The following is a 22,022-nucleotide window of genomic DNA, read 5'->3' on the forward strand; positions in this document are numbered from 1 at the left end:
CTCCCCCAACTCCATGCTCTCTAATAATTAAATCTTTTAAAAAAAAGTAAAGAACTCCAAGAGTTGCTTTGAGCATTAAATCTAATAATGCAGCTAATCACCTGACACAACGTTTGGCACCTGAGATGTATTACGTAAATATTGGTTACTCTTGTTACTAGTTTGATTCAATCTGACGTTTCTTACTTGGGGAAGAGAGAAACTGCCTATCTTTTGGCATCGGTGTTTAACTTGAACACTAAATACCTTAGGGAGTTTTATATTCTTTAAGAACATTCTTTATTCTTTAATATTCTTTGAGAAATTACTATTATAAAAAAAAGAAAAAAGAAGTTACTATTGTAACACAGTATGGTACTAAAACGGTGAACTTTATTGAGGACTTTCAAGCATTGAAACCTGAGGAAGTATTTTTCAGTTGAGTTTATCGAAATACTTCAGTTTCCCAGCTGGATCTGGAATTATCTGTTAAAAAAAAGCAAATTATTCATTTTTAAAAATTGTTAATTTTTTTAAAAGTAAAATTGACATATAATATCTTTATAGTTTCAGGTATATATCATAGTGATTCAATATTTTTATACATTATGATCCCCATAATAGGTCTAGTTCTCAACTGTCCTCAAAGTTATTACAATATTGACTATATTCCTTATGCTATGCTTTCCATCTCTGTGATTGATTTATAACTGCAAGTTTGTACCTCTTAATCCCCTTCATCTATTTTGTGCTTTCTCAACCCGCCTCTCCTCTGGCGACCACCAGTGCTTATATTTAATATTGTCTGATTTTGTTAGTTCATTTGTTTTGTTTTTTAGAGACCACATATAAGTGAAATCATATAGTATTTGTCCTTCTCTGACTTATTTCACTTAGCATGGTACCCACTAGGACCATCCATGGTGTTGCAAATCTAAAGAGTTCATTCATTTTTATGGCCGAGTAATATTCCATCATGTTTATACACCACATTTTCTTTACCAGTTCATCTCTTGGTGGACACCTGGGTTGCTTTCATATCTTGGCTGTTGTAAGTAATGCTGCACGGAACACAGGGGTGCACATATCTCTTCAAATTGATGTTTGCAAATTATTTATAAGCCAAAGTACATCGGTAGTAGTCTGATATTGGTTGCCCATCTCTTGACTAAATAAGACGATTTTTGTGTGCCAAATTACATCATATATACAGGAAAAACTGGATTTGTCCTACCTACTAATCTCACCTATCCCAAAGGCAAATTTTGTTAATAAATTAACATCTGTATTCAAGCATCCCCAAATTTACTTACAGCTCTTCTCTTGGCCACCAGGCTTTCATGACATCTTCAGGTTTGATCTAATTAAGTCAAGCACATTAAGAGAGCATGGCTACAGATGTTAATGTATTTTTAAAGTTATCTGCTGATGAAATGTTGGTATGCCACAATAACCTGAAAGGCAGCAGTGTGTTCAAATCGATTTTTATTTATTTAAAAATAACTGACTTACAATATTGTGTTAGTTTCAGGTGTATATCATAGTGATTCAGTATTTATATACATTATGAAATGTCACCACAATAAGTCCAGTCACCATCTGTCACCATACAATATTATCGACTATATTCCCTGCGCTGTACTTTTCATCCCCATGACTTACTCGTTTTATAACTGGAAGACTGTACCTCTTAAATGTCTTCATGTATTTTGTCTATCCCCCTGGTCCCATCCCCTTTGGCAAACAATATTTGGCAATATTGTTTATCTATTTATACCTCTCTGTATCTATGAGTCTATTTCTGTTTTGTCTTTTTTTTTAGGATACATATATAAGTGAAATCATATTTGTCTTTCTCTGACTTATCTCACTTAGGATGATACCCTCTGGTTCTATCCATGTTGCTGCAGATGGTAAGATTTAATTCTTTTTATGGCTGAGTAGTAGTCCACTGTATATATACTATATCTTCTTTATCCAGTAAATGGATTTTTTTGAGGTCCAGAATGCAACCTTTTCATCTCAAACTACAAAGTAAAAAAATACTAACATATATGGAGTAGTACGTTCAATCACTATTTAGTGAATCAACACTCTGGGAAAAAAACTGCTCCTTCCTTAACAGGATCACAGCCTTAGAACCCTATTACATTTTAAAAAAAATCTCCAATATGATTTGAGCTCACATTAACTACATTATTTGATAGTTATAGGTAAAGTACATCTGCCCTATACATAAACAGTATTGTTTATGATAGTTCTCTATGCATTTTCTTCAGAATTTGTCTTCAGCATATAATAAATATTACATAATTTTTCAGGGGTCACTTCAAGAAGTATTCTGTCTTTGCCAGTTTATAATCTCTCTGCACCGAAATTCAATTTGTAAATACTTATGGACTAATACGGCACTGTGTGCCAATAGTGTGCTGGGCAGTGGCGGGGTACAAGAATAACCACACTCAAGTCCCTGTCTTTGAGACTTGTCCAACCATGTGGGGAAGACATGTGTGTACACAAGTTTTTGATGCAATGCACAATATGATCATGTATGACACAGTCTGTGCCTAAATGGAGGCTGAGATGGCATCAAGGAAGGCCTCAGAGTGGAGGTGACATTTAATTTAGTCTTGAAAGATGAGTAGAATTTAGAGAAAGGGGAAGATATTCCAGGCTAAAAACCCAAGTAAAGGCACAAATCTGTGAAAAAGCAGGACTTATTTTGGGGAGAAGTGAATCAAGGGATTTGGAGGGAACACAGTGTGTGTACGTGTGTAAATTGTAGGGAAGATGACCTGGGAGAGCTTGGTAGATACAAACAGTGCAAAGGCTTGAAAGCTGTGCCAGGTATCTGGATTTTGTCATGTGAGTACTGGAGGGCTGCTAAAAGATCCTGGCTTGGAGAGTGACATGCGGTAGAGAGGAGAGAAGCTGAGGTCAGGGCAACAAATCAGGAGGCCTGTGCAATATAATATACGGGAGAAGTGAGGCAGATCTATTTTCAAACTCCTCCAAACTAGCTGCTGCCCTCACCGTAGTCACCGAAGACTTCGCATTTACGTTACTTCACTTGTATTCCCATTCTCCATGCCACATGACACTGGTGTCCCTATTCCCTTCCTCATAGCTCGCTCTATTCCTGCCACATGGGCCCTCTTGATGTTTCTTGAACATGCTAAGTTGGTCCCTGGCCTTAGAACCTTGCCCTTGCTTTTCTTTCTGCACTGCTCTATGCTTGACTTGTTCCCTCTCTTCACTCATGTTTCACCTTAAATGTCATTTTAAAAGTCTTTCCTGACCACTTAATCCTTCACCCGAGGCACTATCCCACCAATTCTCATCAACCTGTTTCTAAAACCATTTGCCACAATCTAAAATTAGAATTAGAATGTAACTCTGATGGTAGGGACCTTGGCTGTGGTATTCACTAATAAATACCATCTTCCTATCATAAGAGTTTGAATAGTTGCCATACAGCAGGTGGTCAAGAAATGTTTGTTGAAAGTATGCCCACAGCAACAGTAGAATTGTGGGCTGGGGGTGGGGGAAATGGGGAGATGCTAGTCGAAGGGTACAAGCCTTCAGTTTTAAGATGAGTAAGTTCTGAGCATATCATGTACAGCACAGTGACTTTAGGTAATAATATGGTTTTGTGTACTTGAAATTTGCTAAAAGAGTAGATCTTAAGTGTTCTCACCACACACGAAAGAATGTAACCGTGTGAGGTGATGGATTTGTTAATTAATCTGACTGTGGTAATCATTTCGCAATAGATCAAATCATCACGCTGTTTAGTTTAAGTATCTTTAATTCTGTTTATCTATTTATACCTCAGTAAAGCTGACAACAAGAAAAGGAATGCCCAAACACAGTATGTGATTACATATGTGAATTTTTTTGGTGGAAGAATTCATGTTTTTTTTTAATCAGATTCTCAAAGGGGTTTGTGGCCCCTCTAAAAGTTAATCAAATGGATAGTCAATATGTTTTCTCAAATGTAAAACATTCATCCTCTAATACCTTTGTAGTCACTTTGTACCTCTTGGAAGCTCTGGCTCTTCTTTCAGTACAAGCATGTGACTGATGTGAGGTTATTCATCACTCCTTGTTGGTTTTGCTACAGCTCTAGGGGAACATCTCCTGACTTTGAAGACCCATCCAGAAATGCCTTCTAAGGCTTCTCATGTGATGCCTGCAGCTTCTGATTCCTATTTCTATCTGGAAGCCTCACAGTCAATAGCTGTAGGCTAACCTAATGATTCATGTGTAAATTTAAAGTATTTAGTGCTTAAAGCACCTTTAATGTCTACCTTCATATCTTTGAGATCTATCAGATCTATGTAGAAGTAAATAAATTTGTACTGTAACCTTAACTCTGACCCACAAAGGCAAAGGTGTTTTGCAAACTCTTCAAAAACTGGTTCAGAATCAGTGAAATGTTACTTTACCCAATCCCCAATCTGAGTTAGGTTACAGAGTGAATTTCTACTTCTCATTGTCTATGATTAATGGTATTTTTTGTTGATTTGCTAAAGAAGAAAGTCTTTGGAATCTGTATTTTTCTTTTATCATAAGATAATGATTTCTTCCTCCAATGCTCTAATATTTGTCAGTTTCCTAACTACAGTTTGTATAGAACTGTTGATTTTTAGAAGATAAACACATTATTTAAAAAAGGTTCAAGCAAGTTTCCGAATTGTATTTTGGCCAGAGACTACTTCAGGGATTGGCTATAAATTATACAGCTTCCCTAAATGAAAGGATATACCTGTTTCAATCTTCCTTCAAATGATAAGGAGAGAATCATTAGCCTCAATGTTAATTAAGCCAGATTTTCTCAAAAGTTTACTACATACAGAAAGGTTTTGCTTGTGAGGTTTTTTTGGCCCACAATATAGGAAGGAATTCCATACATGTATGGAATGTCCCTAAGACCTCTGACTTAATTCTATCAGGTCTCCACTGTTCCTCTTTTTTTTTTTTTGATGGTATCTTTCTCTTAATACTTGGTTTTTAAAATTCACAGCATTAAGTCTCATATTCTGCTTTCTCCAGTTTTAGCTACCCTCTCTACGGTGCAAAGAATGCCTGTACTCTTATGATTTCTGTAGTAATGTTCACTTCCTTTACAAAATCAAGGTTCTGTTACAAAGAAAGATTATTCTAAGGTTGGCATTTTTTGGCCCCAGTTATCCCGTTGACAGAAAAATCAGTTTGACTTACTGTTTCACTACCAGGTTTCCAACCAGCAGGACAGACTGAAAGGGACAAAATTGGCAAAAAGACAGTTTAAAAACAGATTTCAGTTCTCTTCAGCAACTCTTGGTTTTTCTTTTTCCAAAATGAAACTGAAAAGAGCCTATAACAATGAGAACATTTCTAGGCCACTGAACACTTGACTGCTGTTCATTTGCCTGCTTGCACCAAGAATCCCAGTCATGGAGTTCATCAGCAGGCAGCTAACCTAGGTCTATGGTTGCCAATTACGTTTAGTTACATTTACAATAGAAGAAACCAAGTTGAGTGTCCGCCTAATAAAGTTGGAAGGTTTGGGAATCTGGTGAATTGACAGGTCAGGGCATGGCAAAAACTTCTCTGAGTTTATGTAAACTTCCAGTATAAGCTTATCTTCTGTTTTCTGCAGTACTGTGTACTGATGCCACAGTTTGCTGTCTGTCAAATAAGAGTTTAAAATTGCTAGGAGAGTGGCATTTCCCCTTTATTTAGAATGAACGCTTACTCAGGCACTGAGTTTTACTTTTGAAAGGAATATATATGTTCTATTTTAGCAAAATCTGACCTTTTCCATTTAGCTACTGAAAAAAGTTGGAGTGAAAGGATGAACTGATAGATTACTAGTGTGATAAGGAACAGCTTTGAGGAAAAAAGCTAAGTCAAATAATGTACACATGCAAATAAAACCTGCATGACTAAATATTGCCAGACTGGCACATTTTAAGTTTTTAGAAACATAATTTGAGAAACTAGAGAAAAACTAGCAGAAACTTTTCTCTGTGGACTGTGCAAATAATGACTATTTTTGCATCTTATTCTGTAAGTAGAATATATTAATGATACTTTGTTAAAAGCACTTTAAGTAATAATTGGATCTGCTAAGAAGATCAGGTAATAATCTGAAAATAATTAGAGGACTTTGGAACAACCCAAATTACTTTTTGACTAAGAACCCAAATTAATCATGCAATCATCTCTCAAATGAAAAAAATCAAAAGGATAAGATGCTCAGAAGGAAAGGGTACCTTCTCCATGTTTGTCAGTATACTGGAATGCTTGAACCAAACGCAATGTCTCATCCACTGATCTACCGACAGGAAGGTCATTCAGAGTAATCTGCCTTAGGATTCCTTTGTCATCAATAATGAAGAGACCCCTGTAAAACACGAGAGTGGTAAAGGTGAAGTCATTTCATCTCAACTAAGACAAACATTAGTCAACCTGATCCCTGTGCCGTCCACACAGAAGGATGTTCCACAGAACCAACAACACACTACCTACCTGCTTGACTGGTGTACACACATATGCAAACACACCCCCTCCCCATACCCACGCTTATCTGCTGCATAATTTGGGAATATCATTGTCAAATGGTAGCTTTAAAAATTTGTTTTTGTCTAAGCAATGTACTGCTGTATTTCTATTTAAATCTTTATGAGCACTGGGTTTGGGATTTTACTGCACTGTTAATGAAATTATGAATCTACTACATAGCAAAGTCTTCCTCTGGGTGAAGGAGTGATCTGTCTTATCACTGGCTGTTTAGAACTCTTTCTGTTTCCTTTTCCAGAGGTGGAAAAGACAAAATTCTCAATACAAGCAAAGTTACCTTTCCCTCTAAATCTGTGTATGTGTGATTCACTTTTTAGGCCTAGGGAATAATGGAATAGTTTAAAAGACCTGCTATTGAGATGGAATGGCATTGCAAGAGTTAAAACAGACCAGAGAAAAATGAAAATTTCCAAAGGACTTTACCATCTTTATTTCAGTCAATATGGATTTCAACCCAATACTTGGTTTAGGAAAAGATTTTAGGGACTAGGGCTAATTGCTTGAGTACAAGTATTATACATAATAATGAGATCTATTTTTAATAGAAATACATGGAATTACTTATCTATTACATGAAATTTTGTTTTATAGTCATATTAAAATTACTAAAATGTTCCTGCTTATCTTACAATATATTTTTTTAATGAGCACCATGATGTCTGAACTAACTAGCACTCACTCTCCTTGGACTAGGTCAACTTGGCCAAACTCAGGCAAAACTGTTAACTATTATTCCTATGGGTGTTCTTTCATGTAGCTACTTTTACAGTAGAAAATGGTTGTTAATGGTGATGAAGTCTGTTCTCAAGTAAGTGAGTCTGTTGTGACAATTTGAACTTACTTTGGTAACACACATCATACCATCACATACCAAACAAAAACAAATATGCCTTGGGTGCCTGGGTGGCTCAGTTGGTTAAGCAGCTGACCTTTGATTTCAGCTCAGGTCATGACCTCGGGGTTACTTGGTTTTACTTGGTTAATGCTCAAATAATTCCAAATTGTAAAATAGCTTCAGTCTTTATAGTGGCGTATTTACTCTTTGGGAATTAACATAGTCATAAACTCTATGAAAGGAGAAAACATTAAAGAGTTAGCAAGTACAAAAAAAAGAAACTATTGGTAATGACACCCGATACAATATGAATGAACCTTGAAAACATTATGCTAAGTGAAAAGGTTCATCATAAAAAAGCGTATATTGTAGGATTCCATTTAAATGAAATGTCCAGAATAGGCAACCAGAGAGACACGAAGTAGATAAGTGGTTGCCCAGGGCAAGGGTACGGCGATTGTAGGAAAGGAAGAGTAACTGCTAATGGGTATGGGGTTTCTTTTTAGAGTAATGAAAATATTCTAAAATTGATTGTGGTGATGGTTGCACAATTCTCAGGCTATACTAGAACCCACTGAATTGTATGGTTTAAATGGGTAAGTTGTATGTGAATTATATCTCAATAAAGCTGTTATTAAAAAACATAGGATTATAAAATACTGGCACCTTCACATAAAACATTCTAAGGAAGAAACAATTAGCACTGTAAAGCAAATTGACAATTATAACAAAATTACAATTCTTTTAAGTTAAAGTTTTCCTTTTATCAAAGACTTCTAATGGCACTTCCTTAATTTGTCCCAATCCCCAAGGCACAAGTTTGCTAAATACTAGGATATCTGTATTTAGAAAAACCATTACTGGAGTCATTTTAGAAAAGAGGAAAAAGAAACAAGCAAGGAGTTTGGGTTCAAGTGTGGGCTCTGCCATTAACTGATTATATAACTTTGGCTAAATTCATGGAATTCTATGAATCTGTTTATCTGTAAAATGACAGGGTTGGTCAAAGACCTCTAAATAATCTTCCAGCTTTAACAGATTACAATACTCACTTAATTTTAGTAGGGCACTCACCAATTATTTTAAACAGTATTTACATTTTTGCAAATAGAGCAAATAATTCTTCTTGATCAAACCTCGTATCTTTTAACTCCATTTCAGGGAGGATTACAAATATATTTGGATTTGTCATAATATAACACCAGTGGAAGGTACCTAAGAGTATGGCCTGAGTCCTCCAGATAAACGCCATAGTCCTTTGAGATTTGATGGGTCAGATCTGAAAGAAGCGGAATCCTTATTGGCCCGAGTCCTCCTTGTCTGCGAGGGGTATTAATCCTGTAACAAACAAAACATTACCACTCAGAAAGAAGTAAATGTATGGATCCAAACAGCACTATTAGTCTCCATCACACACATATGAATGAACACAAAACACACACATTCTTTCTCTAACAAAAAACAGGCAAATACATATTTTATTTTTCCCCTTTTACTCCAGACTTTGCATATTCATTTCCTTTAAATAAATATGGAGATACTTATCACATTTTTAAAGTATTTACATGCTGTATTTTGCCAACCTCTATTGCTAGACATTTAAACTATTTCCATTTTTCTTTTGCTTTTATCAACACCACTGGAAACATTGATGTATTCTCAACTTTGCATACTTATTTGATTAATTCCTAGAAGAGGAACTGATGGATCAAAGGATATGCACTGTCATAACCATAACCTTAGAGTTGTGGTCACAAGACAAAGCTTGAGAGATAGAATACAATTGGATGATACTTTAATATTCTGAGACAAAAGAATGCAAGGTCCACTTGAAGCAGGGAAGGAAGTTAGGTATAATCTCAGACACATCGGTGTTCAGATTGAAGCATTCTTTTACTTGAAACCAGGGAATGTGGGTGTCCCAGTGGGAGGGTACTGACAGAGCAGCTAGCAAACAAGGAAATACTGCTCCAGATGTCTGCAGCCCCAGTTCTGATATCCAAATAGAAATCTCTGGTTGATATGTAACCTATCCAGCTCAGAATGTATCTCCCCAAACTCCTTGAGAAGCCAATCCCAAATTATTTGGGAGGATATAACTTTTTCCCTAGTGGATTTATGTTGTAATCCTACAAAGATTTAGAATTACTTATAGAAGTGACGAAGCAAATTAAACTCATTGTTTTCACTTTGTGATTCTAATTTAAAATGTATAATGTGAACTTTTATTCAGTTTATAAATAGTAAGGAAACATTTTTAAAGGACTTAAGTCATGCCGTATTTGTCTATTAGATTTGCAAGAATTAATTTATTGGAAGTTTTACCTGAAAATTGAGATAATTAAAGGAAATCAAATAAATATATAACTGAATTTAAAAATACTTGAGAAAAGTAATTACTTAAGAGAACATAAATTAAACTGTAGATCCTTACCAGTTAAAATTGTTGTTTTATATATATATATATATATATATATATATATATATATATATAATTGTAAATGGATAAAGTAGTTTTGAATTTGTTATTTTAATGAAATGAATATTAACTTTTAAAACTAAGATAATTCTAAACCATCTTTATTGTGCATAAAATCTTATGCACAGAATTGTGGACATGAAAAATTCACATCAATACACACATTTCAGATTTTGAAACATACTGCCTAACTGCTCTTCAGAAATGCTTAACCAACGGTATGTGTGAGAAGACCATTTCTTCAGACCTTTGTCATCACAAAATATTTTTCAATATTTGAAATCTTTGCCAATCAGGGAAAAGATGGCGTCTCTTGTCATTTTAATTTGCAGTTCTTGGCAATTAATCAGGTGAAACATCTTTTCATGTTTAATGAGTTTAAAAAAAATTCAGAAATTAAGAAAATCAATGTGTCTTGAAAAATAATTATAAAAGCTATTTTGAGTTTGACTTAATACTAGACAACTATGTAACAGAGAAATGGAATTTTAAAGAATTTTTTCCCTTCAGATTAAGGCTACACAATTTATCATGATGAAGTAATCATACAACTCAGTGGTGTTTGTTATGGATATTATGTCTTTTGCAGTGAGCTTTTTTCCCAATTTAGAAATGTCCTATAAAAATCCTTAAGCATTTTTGCCATAACTTCATTGAACTGGTAGCTCTCAGACATATCTATTCCCAACTGTCTGATAACTACATTCTAAAGCGCCAGACTGGCTCAGTTGGTAGAGCACGCAAGTCTTAATCTCAGGGTCAAGAGTTCAAGCCCCACATTGGGTGCGAAGCCTACTTAAAATAAAACTAAAAAAACCCCTATAATCCTATCACAATGAGAGTTGTTTGCTTATAATCGAAAAGTGAATCCATTCTTTTTCCTACAAATGCTCAAGTGTAAAGATACGGACCAGGCCAAGTGGGTAAACTGTGAATCCACAGAGCATGCTACCACTTCAGCATTTATAGATCTGAATTCTTCAATCCTGTCACCAAAGGCGATGATTTCAGTTGGACACACGAAAGTGCTGAAAGTTAAAAAAAAATTTTTAGTATTCTCAAAATATGCATATGCTTGAAGTTTCAAATGACTTAGTTTTTACAAACACCTTTCTAACACCTATATAATATGCATATATAAAAATGCATATTAAGAACAATTATATATATGAGCATTGTCACGATGTAGCTGTCTAGGCGATTTGATCAAATATCATTTAATTAAAAATGTATATTAGAGTTCAAAATTACATCTCAATAAATGTTTATTTTTATAACTTAATGGATCCGTGGTCAACCAATGTTCCCTTCTCTGTTATATAACAATGCTTTCTATTTATATAGTGCTTTACAGCTTCCAAAGGATCTACACAAATTTTCCATCACACCACTCCTTTTTTATACTTCTATACCACCCCTGTGAGCTAGATGCACTGATCTTTATTTCAGAGATGAGAAAATGCTCTTCCATCCCTCTTCCCTTTCTTGGTAAGGTCCTCTTCTACCTTGTCTCCCAGTCCTGTTGTCAGAAGGGCATGTTTAGAGAATATTACCTTAGGGTGGTATTTTCTGAACCATCATAGGGACTCCTTAAGCCACTTTATGGAATTCTAACGAACGTTTTAAACAAGTGGAGTAAAAAATACAAGAATACTTTATATACAGGAAGGTTAAGACATGAAACATATGTGTACATACACATGCATATCTATGTGTGTTTGTGTTCAGGAGTGACACGAAAAATATTGAACAACCTTAACTCAAAGTTGGCTTTACCTCTGGAGGTTTCTGAAAAGGACCAGGTGGGAGGGGCAACTTGGGGAGGAGGTTGGGAAATTGGCTATTTACTATTTGGTATGGAAGTGTTTCAGGATTTTAATGATCATGGCTGTACGGTGCTTACAGACTGAATGATATCCTGTATGTATATGTAAGTGTATTGAGTGGCAATAAAAAATGGTTTTGTACTGTGTACGGGTCATGGTCAAGAAAGTCAGAAGAACACAGACTTAGGGGAAAAATTCCTATTGCAGCCCAATACAGGCTTTTTGAAGGTTTCAGTTGTTCAAATGTAGGACTGCCACATGCACGCAGACAGTTCTAATCTTAGATTATATCCCTGGAAACCTGGGCTACAATATGTATTTTCAATATTTTTCCAAAGGTAGGAATGGTTGGCCCCTGCCTGCCTTCCTATTATTCCAACAAATGCTAGCTAGAGACATATTTATCCAACTTCTTAGTTAAGACAGAAAAAAAGTTCTAGTAGAACACTAAAGGGTGGGCGCCTGGATGGCTCAGTGGGTTAAAGCCTCTGCCTTCGGCTCAGGTCACGATCTCAGGGTCCTGGGATCAGACCCCGAATCGGGCTCTCTGCTCTGCAGGGAGTCTGCTTCCTCCTCTCTCTGTGCCTGCCTCTCTGTCTACTTGTGATCTCTGTCTGTCAAATAAATAAATAAAATCTGTTAAAAAAAAAAAGAAAACTAAAGGGTTACATTTTTGACTTTCACACATGCAGATGGTGACAAATGCCTCAGAACTCTTCCTTTCTAACCAGGCCCAATCTGGCATCTCAGAGAAACAGAAAGAAGTGATCTTAGCTTCTTGCCCCAGGAGGCCATTGGTGACATCATTCTTTAGATATGTCTTATTCATTATGGAGTTTAAAGTAATAGTGGGAGAAACAGGATATTTGTCTGCTATATTAGACCAATCTCAAAAGTCATGTTTAGCATCCTGTATATTTAAAAGATGTTAAAGTTTTGATTTTATAACAACATGAATTTAGAAGGCCTATCATTTTTTAATATTAAAATTTGCACTTCTTGTTTCTATTAGAAATTAAGTTATACATTTCAGCTTGTCAGGCCACAGTACAAGTGGATTAGAAAGAAGGAAGTTCTTGCTAATTTAAAAGATTATGTATTATCCACATTTATGACTTGGTTTACTCTCAATGAACTTAATTTTCTGAGAATTTTTCCTATTTGGATTTGAGTAGGGGTCAGCTAACTTCAGTCCACAGGCCAAATCCAGCCTATCTTATTTTTTGTAAATAAACTTTCAATAGAAAACAATACTCATTCATTTGTGTATAGTCTCTGGCTGTTTTTGTGCTATAGTGGCAAAGCTGAATAGAGATCACAAGGCAAAAAAAATATTTACTATGTGGCCCCGTAAAGAAGAAGTTTGCTCACCTCTGGCCCAGAGACAATCTATAGAGATGAGCTTAAGTATACTCTTCTGTAAGTTTAAGGTTTTATTTACACAGTTCTAGGACAGTCCTAATGGAAAAACGACCTTAATATACAGTGGCAAAATAGAAGAAAGTTCTCTTTTTTATAGCCAAAAAATATATTCAAATAGAAGAAAGATAAAAGTCAGGATAAGTCTCTTTTTGTTATCTTTTCACCTCCATGGAATTTGAAGAACACTCCAGATAAAACTATATCCTCGATAAAACTAAAGCTGCCAAGAGTATTTATTTGAGTCAACTTTTTATCTGAGGTGCTATCAGAGTTAAAGAGAAAATTCCCCCCAACAAGCATAATTTATATAAATAGGCATTATTTCTTAAGCATATGCAGTATTTTCAGGAAAATGTTCAAACCACAGAAAAGCAATAGATGCAGCAAAGAATAAAAATGTAAAGAGTTAATTTTCTAGTTAAGAGAGAGAAATAGATTTGTGGCATAAGTCTTGCTATTAAATGCTTTCTAAAATATCCACTTTCTTGCCTTAGCAGGTATAGCTTAATATAATTGTAGCCTTCCTTTCTTTGATGATGACATTACAAAACAATTATGTAGATTTAAGTATAAGGTATTGGGGACAATGGGTTTTGGTTCTGAAATATATGGTAGATATTACCTTCTTGAAAAAATTCGTATCAGCTTGCCTTTTAGGAACCAAGAACTAAATAAAATAATTTGTACTTGATGTTCTTGAATAATGATTGATAATGACTGCTGACGTTTTAGGACCTGTACATGTATTACTCACAAATCAAGTGGGTAGAAGAAAAAAACCAGGTATTTCCCACGATAATCCGTCAACTTGAGCTCCTTGAATTCTCCATTTATCACAGCTGTTCCTTCCCAATAAGGTGCTGGCTTGGAAACTAAGAAACAGAAATATATGATGTTCTACAACACTGAGAAAATTGGTGGGATGACAGACATCTTTAGGAAATCACTAAAAATTAAGGATTCTAAACCTTTGGATCTCTTCAGCAATCTGGTGAAGCTTATGGACTTTTTCTATGGATAGTGTTACTGAATGCATAAAACAAAATATATAGAATTACAAAGGAAGCCAAGTATATTGAAATGTAATTATCAAAGTAATAGAAAAAAAACTGGTGATAATAGTAATACATTTGCCCTTTTATTAACACTTTCAGACTTCAAGATCTATGAAGTGCCTGGGTTGCTAAGTTGAGCAGCTGACTGTTGATTTTGGCTGAGGTCATAATCTCTGGGCTTGAGGATGTGAGACAGAGCCCTGGGTGAAGCCCCACTCACTTCTCTCATGCTTCGCCCTGAGTGCAGTCTGCTTGTCCCTCTCCCTCTGACCCTCCAGGCAAGCACGTGAGCGCGTGTGTGCTCTCTCCGTCTTTCTCAAATAAATAAATAAAATCTTTAAAACTGCAAGATCTAGCAGTGGTCTAGTAACTGTCCATAACAGTGTTGAGTGTAAATTTTGTTTATCTGTGGCATAAATATATCTGTGATTCTCTTGGCAATATGTATAAGCAAGTACTGCTGAAGCTAGTGTGATTTGTTGCTGATGTTCATAATGGAAGGAAATTCTAAATTTCAGTTGTAGATTAGTGAAAATAAAGATTTTGTTTTTCTATGCACGCTCACAGACCCCTCCACATTCCATCCCTACACTAAATCCTACTGGATACTTCACTAGAGCCCCTCCAAGTTAATGAACTTCCTACAGTTCAAATAATTAAGACTTTCCTCTTTCTAATGACAGTCTTTTAGATGTACTCATTTAAATGTTTGTCCAGTTTCTCACATTCACACAGAAGACCTGCTCAAGGAGTAGGAAATCTGCAAATGTCAAGTGAGAAGTTTAAAAATCCCAGACTATGGGATTATTTTCCCGAGGGCTCTGAAAGAGGAGTCCTCCTTGAACAGGTTTCAAGTGACCTGATGGAAACTGAATGGTTCATGCTGCTCTCTTGTATGGGCATGCTGTAATTCTAGCCAACATGCTTTCATTATAATGTAGCCTGATCTTCTGTTAACACTTTCACATAGCACTTAACTTTCAGAGTCTACATATATTGAAGCCAACACCCAATTCCAAATTTAAGGTTCCTAGAAAGTAAGGTTTACAATAGCTAGCATTTTCGACCACTGTGAAAATAAAGACAAAGTTAAGATGAATTTTTCTGTGAAGCTAATATATAACACATGATTATGTATCTTGAGCCAGCAGCCTGCCTCTTATATTCTGATCTAATTAGGTAAAGGCCATGAGGGAGAATTGGACAGAGGGGAACTGAACTATATATGCTTTATATACATTACTGAAAATGCTACTCGAGTGTGAGGTTATAATTGTAATGATCTGTTAAAATGGCACCCCTTAGTGATTTTAGCATATAGGAAAAACCAACTCTGAAAAATAATTTTTTTCTGAAAATTGTGATTTTGGAAATTTGGGGTTTTTGACTTAAGAACTGCAGTGTTCTAATAGTTTTTTGATGGAGTCTTTAGGGTTTTCTATATATAGATTTATGTTACCTGCAAATACTGGAAGTGTTATTCAAAGAAAAAAACCTCATCAATTATAAGGTAAAAAGACTGCAATTACTTTATTAAGATCTATAAATGGAATTCCCAAAGCAACCCCTTGCATCTGTTAAAAAATAACAACTGTTCCAAATATAAATAGCAGAGTTAACAAAGATTCTGGCAAATGCAGAGCAATAAAGAAGAATATTTAAATCCCTTCTTCTCATATCTGCCCCTCCCATCAATTTAACTACTGTTAACATTTTGATGTCTTTCCTTTCATTCTTTAACACACAAATTTGGATCATGTTGCACCCATTTTTAAAAAGGGAACAGTAATGAGATCTGAGTAATATATGGAACTGTTAAATCGCTGTATTGTACGCCTGAAACTAATGCAACACTGTATGTTAACTACACTGGAATTAAAATTGAAAAAGGGGGGAAGAGTAAATCATGAACAGTTATTCATGTTACTAAAATTTGTTTAAAATTTAATGGTTCTGTAATATTCCATTTATGAATAAAAATCCTCATATCTTTAATTCTAGATAAGCCTACATGTGACACAGAAATGCAGCAGATATCTAAACTTTGAAAAGGTTTGCTGGTAAAGGGAAATCTATTATTACTATTTTTTTGCTTCCATGAGCAGACTTGGATGGAATTTGTTTCTTATGGGATATTTATGTCATGCCAGTAAATACTTAACTGGCTGCCATATTTCAAAATATCTTCCCAAGCCAAGGAAAAGCAACGGGACTTGGAAATACTATGATTTTAAAAGTGCAAGACTGGCTCTTTAAAAACAAAAATCCAGAGTAACTTCCCGTTAACTTTCAGTAGGAAAGAACTGCCAATGTGTAAGGAGGCAAAACAGTTTTTCTCATTTATCACTCCCATTCCATCCTAAGTTATGACAACATCCTGTTTAACACTGGGGATTCGTAATTGTGAAGTATTACTTTTGTTACTGAATACACACAGGGAACATGCTGTAATTGAACCAAATATGTATCTACAGAATGCCAAGTGATCCATAGGAAAAGCTGATTATTTAAAAGTAAGCAAAGTGGTAATGGTTATCCTTTAGCCCCTGGCCACTTCTTTTTGGCCAATCTTAACATCCAGATGCAGGAGGCCACAACTTTCTCAGTATCTAGTCCGACGTGTCCTTCCTGAAAGTGGCCATTAGCTGTGTACACTAGACAGAAATGCAAATAACCAAAGGCCAAATTGGCAGGAATCAAATTTGCCACAAGGTTTATCATCAACCCAAATGCATCACTTCCAACCTCTCCCCCTCCCCCCATTTTCTTACAAGGAGCCTCGCAAGTACGCCCTGTAAGAAGTTCTTCATTTTTGAGAAACACAAAGAATACCCATTAACTATACAGATTTTGGGGAAGGTGGCTTCTAATAGTCTTTATCAGAAGCAATAACAAAAGAAATAAAAATGAAAGGTTTGCCCTCCGGAGCATTTTGGTTAGCCACTTTCCTGTTTAATTCAACTTTCTGTGAAACATTATTGAACTTTTCAATGTATTCTTCCCTGTAATAGTACTTGAAAATAGAGGCGATGTGCTGCAGGTACTTTTTGATATCTGAGGAAGTGTTTCAGTTTGCACAACATCCTGATGCTTACAAACTCGGGGCCGTGGCCATCCTCTTACCCTCATCTGCGGTTTTGCGGTAACCACTACTTCTTCCAAAATCGGATTCGTGGAACCCATCCTTTTCTTCACAGCTGGAACCCCTCTCTATCTCCCTACCCCCACCCCAGGCAGGCCGGGCCAAGGGCCTAAGGCCACCCACAGGGTGCCGCCCAAGCCAGGCCCCCAGGTACTACCAGGGTACACGTGTCTCCCGCCCTCTCCACCTCCCGCCTCCCTCTGCCAGCCCCCACCCTCCCTCTTGGCGGGGCACCACCTACTCTTGGCTTTGCTGAGGTGCAGGGAGTGGTCGCCGACTGAAACCCGGGACGCCTCCCCTGGGTACACTTGTCCACCCGCGTAGAAGTGGCACTCCTCTTCGCGGGTTCGGGGCCTCTCTTCTGCCTCCCAGCCTCGCTGAGCTCCGGCGGGCAGCAAGAAGAGCAGCAGCGGCAGGAGCAGCAGCCTTCGGCTCCGGCCACAGGCCGGAGTCGTCGCGGCTAGCGGCTGCAGCGGCGCCTCCATAACCACGCGACTGCAAACACACGTCCCTTGTCGCGAGCGCGACTTCTCCCGCCGTCAGGGAGCTACAACCGCGCGCTCGATGCCCGCGCGAGCCTGGGCGCGGCCTCGCGAGACCTGCTCCGCCCCCACCCCGCCCCGGCCCCCGCCTTGTTCCCTGCTCCACCCTCCTCCCCCTTTCCCCGCCACGTGGGCTCCAGCCCCGCCTGTTCGCCCGCAGCCGGACTTTGCGCCTGCGCCCTGGGCGGACCAGGGCCGCGGAGTTTAGCCCAACTCTGGGAGCGGAAGCTGCTCAGTGGCTTTGAGCGAGTGGTCAGAAGGGCCCCACCCGCCGTAGTTTGAGGTATCCTTCCACGCCTATCTCTTCCACAAAGCCTCACCACCGCACATCACCCCCGAAGTGAAACTAACCTAGTTGCCTCTGAGTGGCTTGCATTTTTGTACTTCTCTCGGCTTTTCCTCAAAGCGGCATGTGTGAAAAGTGCCAAGACTACTTGCTCAAGCTGTAGCCCTTTTAAGTCCCCGGAAAACTTGGGAGAAGAAAGGTCTAGGCATTTACTCTTCTCAAGCAGCCAAGAGCAAACAGGCGGTTTGGTGACTTAAGCCTGTCTCAAAGTTCTTTTTTTTTTCTTTGACTTAAAACTTGAGAAGTTGCCAGAAAACCAGACCTTCTCCCAACACAGCGTTTCTCCATCTTCTGATAATTACCCCTTCACATTATGGGAGCCTTTGGCAGCCCTTATGCTCCCCAGGATTCCTTCTAGCTTCCCGTGAGCTCTTCTTTCTGAACCCTGCAAAATTCATCCTGTTTCCTCCATTAGACTGCCAGCTCCCTGGGGTTGAAATCACTGTGTAATTCATCTTTTTTCCCCCACGGCACCTGGCACTCTGAACATTTGCTATACTAAGAAGTTGATTTTATAAATGTCACCCAGTGTTCGCAACAGCCTGTCTTAGCTTCTAGTGGCTTTTGCGTATTATATCCTTGCTCCTGTGACAACTCTTTGAAGCACATAGGAAACTTGAGTTTTTCCAAACCCAACCCTTAAGCCCAATCCAGCCCATTGTATACCTTGGAAGAGTTTGGTGGGAATAGGGCTGAAGGTCCCTGGCACCCTATCCAACCCCCCCCCCCCCGCCCCTTTATTGTCCTTCAGGCCCCCAGATCCTCTCCCCGCCCCGCGGGTGTTTGCGCCTGCGCTCTAAGGCCAGAGCCTGGCTGCCTTGTGGTTGCTAACTCCAGGAAGTCCAGTCAGTGGCGTCCACCGAGTCCCGCCCGCCCTCAGCATTGTTTTTGACGCTGCGGGTCCTCCCTCGCAGGCCCATCTCTTCTACAAAGCTTCGCGGGAGATGGCCTCCGGCCCTTGCTGGTGACTGGTATTCAGCACTCCTCACCGTTTTAGATCCTCTCACCCTTGGGTGCCCAGCTCTCTACGGAAGCCTGGCTACCGCGTGCCATCCTGCCCCCACACCAAACGCTGAAACAAACCATCCTGCCCGAGAACGGCTTGCATTTTATACCTTTAACATTTACTCTCCTTTTCCTTGCAGTGGGCGGGTGAATAGCGACGAGTCTCCTCTCCCGTTGCATCCCTTTTAAGTCCTGGGAAAACTTGAGGAAAGGTCTAACCTGAAAAGCAGTATCTGGAGACCATTTATTCTCTTCCAGTGAGAAAGGACTCTCCCAGCTGGAAAGTCAGTTCCGTGACTTAAGACTGTCTCAAGGTGTGTATACGTTTTAAAAATTAAGACTTGATAAGTTCCTGGAGAACCCTTTCTCCCAGCACAGTGTTGTTCATCTGATAATTAACCCCATCATTTGCCCATTTGCTAGGATGGCAGGTGAGAAGTGGGGGGAGAGATACCACACACACCGGAAAGACAGCGGCCACTGGCAGCCCTTATGCCCCACCCCCATCCTTTCTATTTTCCCCGAACTCCTGTCATTTTTCTGAATTCTGCGGAAGCCAACCTAAGAGTTTGTTTTTCTTCTACTAGACAGCTCTCTGGGGTTGGAATCGATGTGTAATTCATCTTTGTTTCCCCAAGGCACCCGGCACTCTGTGTTCGCTATCGTAAGCACTTGATTTCCTAAATGACACCTAATGTTCCCAACAGCCTGTCTTAGCTTCCAGTTGCTTTCACAAATTATATCCTTGCTCCTTGTGACAGTTCTTTGAGACAATGGGAAACCTCCCTTTCGGATTCCTCTCTTACCCCAGCCCTGCCCATTTTATGCTCTGGTTTTTGTTTCTTGACATCTTTCCTATGGGCAGAGGAGGAAAATATGACGCTACCTCCCTTTCCTGAGGTGGGGGGAAGCTTGTCCTTACCCATAACGTCTGACAGCTCTTCACTTTCGGGAGGCCCGTAGGTAGGAGTCCTCTGACGAGGTTGCTCTCGTTGTTCCCATTCTTCTCCTTCCCTGGCCTCCTGTTCCACATGGAAGGGGAGTGGGATCCGAGAGGTTCGGGACTGAGCCCCAGGGATTCGGCTCAGGCCTATGCCCCGAGGTCGGCTTCTGTGCTCCATCCTGACTGCTAGACAAACAGTCACGAAGCCTCAGTGAATTCTAGGCCCTAGACTGGGCCTCTAAGTTTGAGAACTGGGAGAGGAAGCTTGGGGAGAATGTTATTTCCTGACACCTCTGTTCTAGGCTGAGGTGAGGTGCCCCAGTTGGCAGCTGGGGCTGCCCACCAAGTGGGCCCAGTGACCCTCCTGCCCACTGGAGAGAGTGGCCAGGTCGGCCAGCTCTCAGGCACAAACTCCCCTTAGCTCCCCTGGGACTCCTTGGCAGCTGACATTCTGGTTGGCAGTTGCTCTGAGTCCTTCTGGCCAATGATCTCTCCTGAGCTCCTGTCTTGGGTAGGCAGACATTGTGTTGTCACAGTGGCAGTCACAAAGGAGCTGGAGGAGGGGGCCCTGCCCCCAGGGCACTGATCATCCTGCTGGAGTCGGCTGTCCATATTAATAATAAAAAATTATCAGGCACCGGCGGGGGGTGGTTCTATATATAGGATGACTCCCAGAAATACCTGAGGAGCTTAAACACATTCAGGTGTACTGACCAAGCCCTAGAAATGATTATTTTTTAAAAAAGATATTATCTATTTGACAGAGAGTGAGAGAGCACAGGCAGGCAGAGCAGCAGAGGGAGAGGGAGAAGCAGGCTCCCTACTGAGCAGAATGCCCGATGTGGGGCTTGATCCCAGGACCCTGGGATCATGACCTGAGCTGAAGGCAGTCGCTTAACCAACTGAGCCACCCAGGCACCCTAGAAATGATTATTTAAGAGGTCCTTTGGAGGGGAGGTCCCAGGAAGCTATGGCTTCACAAATGGTGTGTCTGGTTAAGAACCACTGTTGATGGAGGGTAAGAGCACAGATTGTGGAGTCAGCCGTGTCTAGGTTCCAGTCTGAGCTCAGTCACCTATTGGCCTTGTGGTCTTGGGAAACCATATTTAACCTCTCTGAGCCTGAGTTCCATCTGCAGATGGGAGGCATTAATACCTTCCCTCTGTTGTAAAACTGATATGATACAAGTTTCATGATATAAATGTAAAACATGAGTTGGACTGTGGGCCAGACTTAGGACTCACTTGTGAAGCATATGACAGGAGAAATGCTTTGTGACTTCAGAGGTTTTGTCACAAAAAGGATAGTTTTTGTCTTGCATTAAGACTATTCATGCTGGGGGAAGACTTTCTGTCCAAACTTTTTTCCAAGGAAAATTCATAAAAAATGTAATTTAAAACTTTTAAATGTGTAATTCAGTGGTTGTTAGCATAGTTATCATGCTGTGCTTTGTGCTTACCAGTATTTAATTCCAGAATGTTTCCATCACCCCCCAGAAGAAATTTTATGCTCCTTTCCCTCTAGCCCCTGGCAGTGACTAATCTGCTTCCTCTCTCCATAGATTTGCCTATTTTGGACATTTCATCTTCATATAAATGGAATCTTACAATGTGTGACCCTTTGTGTCTGGTTTCTCTCACTTAAGTATAGTGCTTTCAAGGTTCATCTGTGTTGTAGCATGTACTGGTACTAAATTCCTTTTTTATTATGGTAAAATACCATAATCCCATTTATTGTGGTAACATACTATAATCCCATTTTAACCATTTTTAAGTGTATAGTTTAATGACATTAAGCTCATTCACATTGTTATGCACTCATCGCCATGATTTTTTCATCTTCCCAAATTGAAACCATACCTTTTAAACTATAACTCTCCCT

At 38.9% G+C, this 22,022-nt stretch overlaps 1 protein-coding gene across 3 annotated transcripts; it reads right to left on the bottom strand.

Moving 5' to 3' along the window:
- Positions 1-352: 352 nt before the first annotated feature.
- PRDX4 (peroxiredoxin 4) lies at positions 353-20,606 on the bottom strand. Of its 3 annotated transcripts, XM_047716196.1 has the most exons (8): positions 17,547-17,897; positions 13,863-13,980; positions 10,772-10,888; positions 8,597-8,719; positions 6,240-6,370; positions 5,203-5,237; positions 1,293-1,339; positions 353-465 (listed from the first exon to the last, which is right to left on the bottom strand). In XM_047716196.1, the coding sequence occupies exons 1-8, from the start codon at positions 17,788-17,790 to the stop codon at positions 462-464; spliced, it is 819 nt and encodes a 272-aa protein (XP_047572152.1). In that variant the 5' UTR covers positions 17,791-17,897; the 3' UTR covers positions 353-461. The 3 variants fall into 3 exon arrangements, with proteins under 3 accessions (XP_047572152.1, XP_047572153.1, XP_047572151.1); XM_047716197.1 differs by lacking the exons at positions 1,293-1,339; positions 17,547-17,897 and adding an exon at positions 20,121-20,606; XM_047716195.1 differs by lacking the exon at positions 1,293-1,339 and having other exon boundaries at positions 17,547-17,896.
- Between the last annotated feature and the right edge of the window lie 1,416 nt (positions 20,607-22,022).

Source organism: Lutra lutra, chromosome X (genome assembly GCF_902655055.1).
Source record: "Lutra lutra chromosome X, mLutLut1.2, whole genome shotgun sequence".
NCBI classification, from domain to species: Eukaryota; Metazoa; Chordata; class Mammalia; order Carnivora; family Mustelidae; genus Lutra; species Lutra lutra.